Source organism: Gossypium raimondii, chromosome 10 (assembly GCF_025698545.1).
Source record: "Gossypium raimondii isolate GPD5lz chromosome 10, ASM2569854v1, whole genome shotgun sequence".
In the NCBI taxonomy this organism is placed as follows: domain Eukaryota; kingdom Viridiplantae; phylum Streptophyta; class Magnoliopsida; order Malvales; family Malvaceae; genus Gossypium; species Gossypium raimondii.
The window spans coordinates 49,612,663-49,622,177 of record NC_068574.1 but is presented as its reverse complement, the minus strand read 5'-3'; the positions used below and the strand labels follow the sequence as shown (position 1 = coordinate 49,622,177).

The 9,515-nt window shown below is 39.2% G+C and overlaps 1 protein-coding gene across 1 annotated transcript; it reads right to left on the bottom strand.

The window, feature by feature from the left end:
- Positions 1 to 168: 168 nt before the first annotated feature.
- LOC105776830 (reticulon-like protein B16) lies at positions 169 to 8,875 on the bottom strand. Its single transcript, XM_012599753.2, has 5 exons — positions 8,510 to 8,875; positions 2,216 to 2,396; positions 1,986 to 2,127; positions 1,226 to 1,295; positions 169 to 871 (listed from the first exon to the last, which is right to left on the bottom strand). Exons 1-5 carry the CDS (start codon positions 8,646 to 8,648, stop codon positions 705 to 707), a joined length of 699 nt encoding a protein of 232 aa, XP_012455207.1. The 5' UTR covers positions 8,649 to 8,875; the 3' UTR covers positions 169 to 704.
- Positions 8,876 to 9,515: the final 640 nt, after the last annotated feature.

The window sequence follows — 9,515 nt, the reverse complement described above, 5'->3', positions numbered from 1 at the left end:
ACTTGAATGTGCTGATGTCTTTGCTACTCCCTGTTTTTCGATTGCTAAGTTATAAACAGAATACAGGTGAAAATGCTCAAATAAATTCAAGTTTCTTTGATTTTCATCACAATTTTGACCACCTCTGGATCTTCATTTGTGGATAATATGCATAATGCTTACTACTAATTAGCTCAATAAACTAAAATGAAGATTTAGCAGCATTTCTAGAGGGACATTAAGCAACCAGATAAGACTTCAGGAGGCCGAGCACCGCAACCAACCTAGACAATTTTTTTTTACAAGTACTACATCAGTGAAAGCCATAAACAAAGCAGACAGTTGCATGCTTTCGAATTTATCAAGTGTAATATTACATCCATAAAGCATCAACCAATGAGCTGTTCTCTTAAGAAGGAAGACAGTCATTACCAGCTGTTATTGATAAATCGGCTCAACCGCACTACTGCTAACTAATTCTACAAACCCAACAAATACAGAAAGCTCCAAGCAGACCATAGAGGTTCTTCAAGAATCGACATCAAGAAATGAGTCCTAAGAAAACTCCAGGAATATCATGTCTGCAGAAATCCCTTAACCATCTTTTTTTTCCTTTCCACTCTAATGTGGAAGCATTTAGCAGACGTTGCAACTTTGACAACTTTGCATCAGTGATGAAACGAGTAAACAATGTTTACTCATAACTTCTACGTAAACTGTGAGAATTAGGTGTCTTTGTCTTTTGAAAAGCTGCGGGGTATTCTGTTCGTCACACTATCATCTACTATCTTGTACTGCTGGGAAAACTTTCGCTGGATGATTCCACAGTATTTATTCACAGGCTCTTCGTATTTGCTGTAGAAGGCAGGAAGAGTAACCGATAAGATGGTTCCTGCCATCGCAAATGACAAAAACATTATATTTAAATGAGTAAATAAGCAAAGAAAGTTCATTAGCAAAATGCCTGCATTTGACAATTGATTGGCATAAAAATGCACAGATATGCTTAATATCCCACGAGGTCAAGGAAGCTAGATCCTAGAGAGCTTGTGACTAGAATTTTTAATGAAACAAATTCATAGTTGTTTACCAGAAATAAACCAAATGAGATTGTGGCTAAACAACTAAGATAGTTGCATTTAACATTATATCCATCAAACCAATAATAATAATGACAATAATTAATCATATCCATGAATTAAAACAAAAATGAATATGCATTCAGTTGACAGATTAACATGCTTACCAATATAGGCAAGCGTGAAGAAAGAGCAATAGCTACCAATGGCAGACAAGAGCCACAGACAAGTCACAACCTGCCAAATCAACTACAGGTTAGAAAATTTCGTTAAGCAACAGCCTTTCCAGCCCCAGCCCCAATAAATGAATGGCAGAAGCTGGCAGACTGGAACAGGTCTGGTGAGATTGCAAAAGTGGGGTAGAACCCATGACATTATACAAACACCATGAAGCTCCATATGACATGAAAAAAATAGAGGCCTGAAGCAAACTATTAACACAACATCTTGGCAATAAACACAAAAGGTCAGAATGAATAGAAGGGTGCTTGCTGGAAGAGCAAGACAGGGTTTTCAAGTTTGAAGTAAGATTTTAAGTTGGAAAATTCCCTTGATCAACCTTTGTTTGGGAGAAGACAGTAGAGGGAAATGAAGGCTACGTATTCTTAATTGATTTATTTATTAAAATGCGGGGAAATACTCAACTCCAAAATCCCTAGAATTAAGAGATTTTTGCCCCCAAAAGGAGGAGTCTGGGGAGTTAACTGGAAGGTAAACAGAATGAGCAAAACCACTACTCTTACTTCCCACACCCTTCATTCTAATGACTACTTTTAGTAATAATAGTAAAAAAAATCACATATAAACTTAATCATAATTCCACCAATAAGACATACAATTCTATTTTAACATTGATTCTTTATCTGTTTGTGCCTGTGTATGTTGCAGCACAGAACATTTAGTTTAAATACAACTGATCTAACTGACCTTGAAAAAAAGCCGAAAATCTTTGCCAAGAGTTATATCATGAGCCATAAGAAGCATGTTATTGATTTTAACACGAAACGACGCTGCAGCATTGTTAACCATTTCCTCTGACAATTCAAGCTCTGGTAATGATTGTGGTTGTCTGCTTAAATAATTTATCGACGTCATTGTCAAAACTGCTTCAGTATTCAAAAGGAAATCAACACATAAAAAGGAAATGTTGGTAATACCTATCTCTGTAAGCAGCATAGTTGGAATGGACAAACAAAACTATAATTAATATCAGCAAGACATCTGAACAAATAGATAAGAATGGTAATCCAGACCACTCAAATATGAGCCAAGCAACAGAAGCAACAACAATGACACCGAGAGAAACACTCCACCGCTTCCACAAGAGTATATCAGCCGCTAGAAACATGAGAAGCAAAATTAGTTCATATATAACATAAAATAATGCACTAGTATTATAAGGGTGACAAGACATCAAGATGTTATGGTTTATATTTCTGTTAGGGTGGTTGAGAATAATTAGTTAAGTGCTGCGTTCTTATTAAGTAGATTAGTGATACGGTAAGTTTCGGGTTGGGCAAAACGGGTGCGTTTAGTAAGTTGTTGAAAAAAAAAGACGGTTATTGTTTTTATTATATTACGTGTAACAGAAAGGAGGGAGGGCATGAATATTGAATATCATTTTCCAGCTTCTCTGTGTTCTAGTTTTCTTTTTCTCTCTCTCTCGAATTTCTTCTTCTCTTCTTCGATTCTACTTCTCTCCAAGAACGTTCTTCAACAAAGGTATCAGAGCTTGAACAATCCTCATGACTGGCGACGGAGTAACCACGAGAATGCAAAAGGAGCTTGGCCAGATCCAAGGTGAACTTTCTCACATACAATCAGAGTTTTCTCAACTGGATGCACGAATTGATGTTCGGTTGAACGGTTTACAAGAAGACATCAAATCGGAGGTACGTACAGAACTTCGTTCTGAGCTGCATTCTTTATTTGAGCAGTATTTTGGTCAGGGACCTCCAGTGGCAGTGGGATGTGCGGGTAGAAGCAAAGGGAAAGGTATTTTTGGGATATCCACCTAGATTTCCATCTCAGGAACATTTGATAGTCTCTCCGATGGCGGATCTAGGACATTCCAACACCTCTTCACGTGGAATGCTAGCGAAGGTGGATCGCTCCACTTTTAGAATGGCATGTCCGTTGCTCGATGGTGAAAACTTCCGAGGATGGTGGTCTAAACTTGAGCAATACTTTGAAGCGGAAGGGATCGGGGACCATGCTAAGGTTCGGCTAGTGATGCTGCATCTTGAAGGTAAAGCACTTGACTGGCATCACTTCTTTGCTCGAAGACATGGAGGGTTGCATCAATTGTCGTGGGAGATTTATGCAAGGGGGTTGAGGGAGCAATTCAGGTCAGACTCTTTTTTGGATCCTATGGCTGAGTTAGTGACCCTTAAACAGATCGGCTCTGTCGACCAGTACCATGATGGGTTTTTAAGTTTGTTGAATCAGCTAAACTTGCCTGAAACGTATGCATTGAGTATATTTCTTAGTAATCTCAAGCCTGAGATAGGCCAATATCTTAGGTTGTTTAAGCCTCAGTCACTAGTGGAGGGATTCAACTTAGCTAGACAAGTGAAAAATATTGTGTTTGGCCCAGCTAAGCGAGAAAATATACCTACTACGGGAGTTAATGTGGGAAGACCTTTATTCCCTGTGGCTAAAAATTTTAGGGGAAACAGCAGCCTTAGTTTAACAAACGAGTCAATGAGTGGAAAATTCAACTCTAAAATGCCTTCAAAGTCATTGTCACAGGCAGAATTGGAGGACAGGAGGAAAAAAGGCCTTTGTTTCTGGTGTGGCCTTAAGTATTCACCAGGCCACAAGTGTTCCAAATCTCAGGTGTATCAGTTAGTGGTTGAGCCTCTGGAAGATAGTAATACTGAAGTAAGGAGTCCTTCTCAGGACGACTTTCAAGACTGTTCTGAATAGTTAGAATCTATGGAGTTGGGGTCGGGGAGTTCCACTCCGGTGTTATCATTGCATGCGTTGCATGGCTTACAAGGTCACAACACCATGAGATTTCCAGCAATTATCGACCAAGTTGAGGTGGTGGCCTTAGTAGATTCGGGCAGCACACACAATTCCATCGACTTCAAGGTAGCTAAACGATTGAAGTTGACCATCAAACCTGCACCTAGTTTGAAGGTGATGGTGGCAACTGGTGTCAGACTGAACACTCAGGGACTATGTAGGGCTGTAATTTGGGAAGCATAGGGGTATAAATACACTACAGATTTTTTAGTACTTTCAGTCAAAGGGTTTGACTTAGTACTTGGAGTTCAATGGTTGTTGTCCCCAGGACCAATTATATGGGATTTTGCAAAGTTAACCATGCAATTTCAGAGTGGGGACCAAAAATGCAATTTAAGGGGTACTGTACTTGGGCCGATGCAGATTGTTTCGAGAGGCCGATTCTCCAAGTGCATGAGCTTGGCAGGTAACGGTCCTTGTCTGATGCTGTTGACTTTTTGTGATCAAACTGTTCTTACGTTGCAATCGGTTTCATCACCTCCCGAGTTGCAAAAACTTCTTAGAGATTTTGAGGATTTGTTTCAGGTACCTACACTGCTACCACCCCCTCGGTTCCATGACCACAAGATACCATTGGTGGATGAATCTCAGGTGGTGAAAATACGCCCTTATAGATACCCAGCAGTGCAGAAAGCTGAAATTGAAAGATTCGTTCAGGAGATGTTGCAGGCTGGAATTATTCGAGATAGCATAGTCTTTTTGCTTCTCCAGTGGTCATGGTCAAGAAGAAGGACGGGAGTTGGCTCTGTATAGACTACAGACAGCTAAACCAGCTGACAATTAAAGATAGATTTCCCATTCCCATCATTGAAGAATTGTTAGATGAGTTGGGGCAGGCACACTATTTTTCTAAGCTGGACTTGCGTTCTGGTTATCACCAGATTCGAATGAGTGAGCAGGATATCTTCAAAACAGCATTCAGAACTCACGAAGGTCATTATGAGTTCTTGGTCATGCCATTTGGCTTGACCAATGCACCCTTGAGCTTCTAGTCCTTGATGAATTCGGTTTTTCGATCCATGCTAAGAAGGTCGGTCTTGGTATTTTTTGACGATATCCTTGTGTATTCGCAAGGGTGGTCTGACCACTTGGACCATCTACGTGAAGTTCTGCAAGTACTTCGAGAAAATCAGCTTTTTGCCAAGAAGTCTAAGCGTAGTTTTGGAGCCACACATGTGGAATATTTAGGCCATATTATCTTCCAATGGACTGTTAGTATGGATCGAGCAAAGGTACTGAGTGTCCTGGATTGGGCTCCTCCACGATCAGTTAAAGAATTGCGGGGATTTCTTGGTTTATCAGGGTATTACAGGAGGTTTATACGAGGCTACGGGCTAATAGCTAAACCCCTTACTACACTATTGAGACAGGATGTATTATGGCAGTGGACAGAACAGGAACAACAAGCCTTTGAGCAACTCAAGTCAACGGTTTGTCAAGCTCCAATCCAGACTTTGCCAAATTTTCAAGAGCAATTTTGTGTAGAAACAGATGCCAGAGGGCAAAGAGTTAGAGCCGTTCTTCAACAGAATGGGAAGCCAATAGCTTTCTTTAGTAAAGCTTTGGGAATCAAATACCAAGCTCTGTCCATTTATGATAAGGAGATGATGGCAGTGCTACTAGCAGTTAAGAAGTGGCATTCTTACCCTGTGGGCAGGCCTTTTGTCATCAAAACGGACCATCAGAGCTTGAAGTTTCTTTTGGAGCAACAAGCCATTACGCCTTATCAACAGGAGTGGGTGGCTAAGATGCTTGGGTATGATTACTCGATTGTGTATCGTAAGGGGGTTCAAAATGCAGTGGCAGATGCGCTATCCAGGAAACATTCAGAATTAGGTCATCAATTGCTTCAATGTGAAGGCAGTCAGGAGTCGGACTGGTCCGCGATCTAGGAACGGATTTTAAGCTTGTATGAGACTGATCAGAAACTTTCTCGACTTTGTGATCAAGTACGTGCTAGCCACAGTTGCATCCTAAATATTCGTGGCATGGCACCTTTTTACGTAGGAAGAACAAAGTGGTGGTTGACAAGGATGCAGCACTGCGAAGACAGATTTTTAACATCTTCCATGATACTCCCTTGGGAGGCCACTCTGGAGTACATGCGACTCGCCAGAGAATATCAGCTATATTGTATTGGAAAGGGCTTTCCAAGGACATACATGCTTGGGTTCGTGAGTGTGTGACTTGTCAAAGGTGTAAGTCGGGCAATGCAACAGCACTTGGTCTCTTGCAACCGTTGCCCATTCCTAAACGGGTCTAGTCGGACATTAGCATGGACTTCATTGAGGGATTGCCACTTTCACAAGGAAAATCAACCATCCTTGTAGTGGTTGACCGTTTGACCAAACGGTTATTTTCTGGCATTATCTCATCCCTTCATGGCTCTCACAGTGGCGCAGAAGTATTTCAACCACATATACAAGTTTCATGGGATTCCGGAGTCCATTGTCTCGGATAGGAACAAAATTTTTTTAAGTCAATTTTGGCAGGAGTTGTTCAAACAAATAGGGACCAAGTTGAAGAAATCAACAGCCTATCACCCTCAAACAGATGGGCAGACTGAGGTGTTAAACAAATGCTTGGAGGGATATTTGCAATGTATGGTTGGGGAAAAACCTTCAGCATGGCTATCGTGGTTACCACTGGCTGAGTGGTGGTATAACACGACATATCATTCAGCAATTCCAACAACTCCTTATGAAGCCCTTTATGGACAGCCTCCACCCATCCATTTACCTTATGTGGTTGGTGCATCCCCAGTAGCTTCAATAGATCGTACTCTACAGCAAAGAGAGATTATGCGCAGGGTTCTCAAGTTCCACCTTTCTCGAGCTCAAGATAGGATGAAACAAATGGCTGACAAAAGAACAGAAAGGGAGTTCCAGGTGGGTGACTTAGTATATCTGAAGCTGCAACCATACCGCCAACACTCTTTGCGCAAATTCAGAAACCAAAAATTGTCACCTCGGTATTTTGGTCCTTTCCCCGTGGAAGCTCGAATAGGGCAAGTGGCTTACAAGCTGACATTACCTTCTTCAACTCGGATTCATCACACCTTCATGTTTCACAGTTAAAATAAAATATTGGCTCAGCTGTGAGTGCCCCCACTTTGCCACCAATTGCTTCGGATGGTGCTCTTCTTAAGTCACCAGTTCGAGTGTTGGATCGAAGGATGGTTAGACAAGGTAATCACGCTACAGTGGAGGTATTGGTTGAATGGGCAGACACTTCTCCTGAGGATGCTTCATGGGAGAAGTTATCGGAGCTACAACGCCGGTTTCCTACATTTGATCCTTGAGGACAAGGATTTCTTCTAGGGCGGGCAATTGTTATGGTTTATATTTCTGTTAGGGTGGTTGAGAATAATTAGTTAAGTGCCGCGTTCTTATTAAGTAGATTAGTGATACGGTGAGTTTCGGGTTGGGCAAAACGGGTGCGTTTAGTAAGTTGTTGGAAAAAAAAAGACGGTTATTGTTTTTATTATATTACATGTAACAGAAAGGAGGGAGGGCATGAATATTGAATATCGTTTTCCAGCTTCTCTGTGTTCTAGTTTTCTTTTTCTCTCTCTCTCGAATTTCTTCTTCTCTTCTTCGATTCTACTTCTCTCCAAGAACGTTCTTCAACACAAGATAATCTTACAAAAATAACATCATACTACACAACAGGATTTCCCCAACACCACACTAATTAGTAATAGTAATTATATTGAAAGAATGTTGCTGGAAAACTGTTAGAAGCCACAAACTTTCACACATAAAACAGAATAACTAAAGATTCAAGATAAATATTAAATGAGCACAGGTAGAAGTAAACTTGGACTCCAAGAATGTACCCCACCAGGGGAAACTCATGTCGGCTTCTATATATGTCAATCCACAAATCAAGTAGATAAGTAGAGTGAAATAAAGATTGTATGCAAGAATTCAGTGCATAATCAAGATTTGCATGCATCAATTTGATGCATGTCAAAAATTTCAAGGCACCAAACAAGAAACTTCCTCCTTGGCATCATAACTTCTATTTTTTCAAACTAACTTCAAGAAAATAGTTTATTCCAGATATGGGATTTGGCTATTTATTGGAACGCATACCAAAACAAAATAAAGCAGTAATAAAGAGGGGAAAAAAACCTAATCAGATTGTGAGAGTTGCATATCATTTTGCCTAGGCAGTATGCACAAACGAGTAACTAATATAAATAATGAGATATTCCCAAAACGGAAGCAACCAAAAAAGGAAATTGTCGAGCAAGATTTCAATTGTCATAAAATATCAACGAAACCCAAGAATCACCAATTGACTAAAGAAATTAAGTTGATTTCATTCAAAACAGGGGAAAAAGATACGGGTGAAAACGGATGAATAAAATAAAAGATGGGTCTTTTTATTGTTTAAAAAAAAATCACTTTTTTTACCTTTACCACCACCTAGAAACTGGTGAAGAGAACCTTGACGATCAAACAAACGGTAATCATCGGAGGAGGATGTTGAAGAAGTGGAAGGTATTGTCTGATTTCTTGTGTCTTCCCCATCTGGGTTACTCGAATTCTCCATGAATTGCGATCAACGCCCTTTTGTCAGTTTTTAACTTTGTACCCAGAATGAAAAAGAAAATCACAAAATTCGAATTTTGCATAAAGTTTTCCCTCTCTGGAACCAAATTGCAGTGTCCCAGATCTACCACGTAATTGACGAGCAAAGCGGAAACAAAAGTTTTTTCTTTCTTCTCTATCTGATTATTGAAATTTGAATATTAAAAATTGGCAACAGTTGAAATACAAATGATAGATGGTGTTTGGCAATATTATAACGTGTTCTTTTTCCCATTCTAAAAGGTTAAACTGCACAATTGATCACTTAAAGTTCACAAGTTTTCATTTTGAGGACCGAAAAATAAAAATTTTACTTTAGGCACCACAATCAAAAACTATTTTCATTTTAGGAACTATTGTTAAAATTATTCTCATTTTATTCACAAGATGTTTGTTCAATATTATTGTACACTCATTTTAGTCACCCAACTTTAATAAATTTTCATTCTGTTACTTATTTCGCTTTTATTTTTTTATTTTTAAAAGAAGGATAAAAAGCCTTAAGTTTTTACAGATTGTTGAGATGAAACCCTAAGTTTTTACATATTGTTGAGATGAAACCCTAAGTTTGTTCCTCATAACTCAATTCATTATAAAAAACCCTGATTTTTCCTATAAAAATTTCAGTAATTCACTAGAAAAATTCAAGCTTTTTCCTTATTACTAGAAAAATAAAACTAAAATTAATTTTACAAGAAGGAAAAGGAAATGAAAAAGATAAAATATTTTTCTGTAAAACCCAAGTTTCCTATAAAACCTATATATTCCCAGTAACACGTCAAGTTTTTCTTTTACTGAGGAAAAGTTTAAAATTAATTCTAAAAATGAA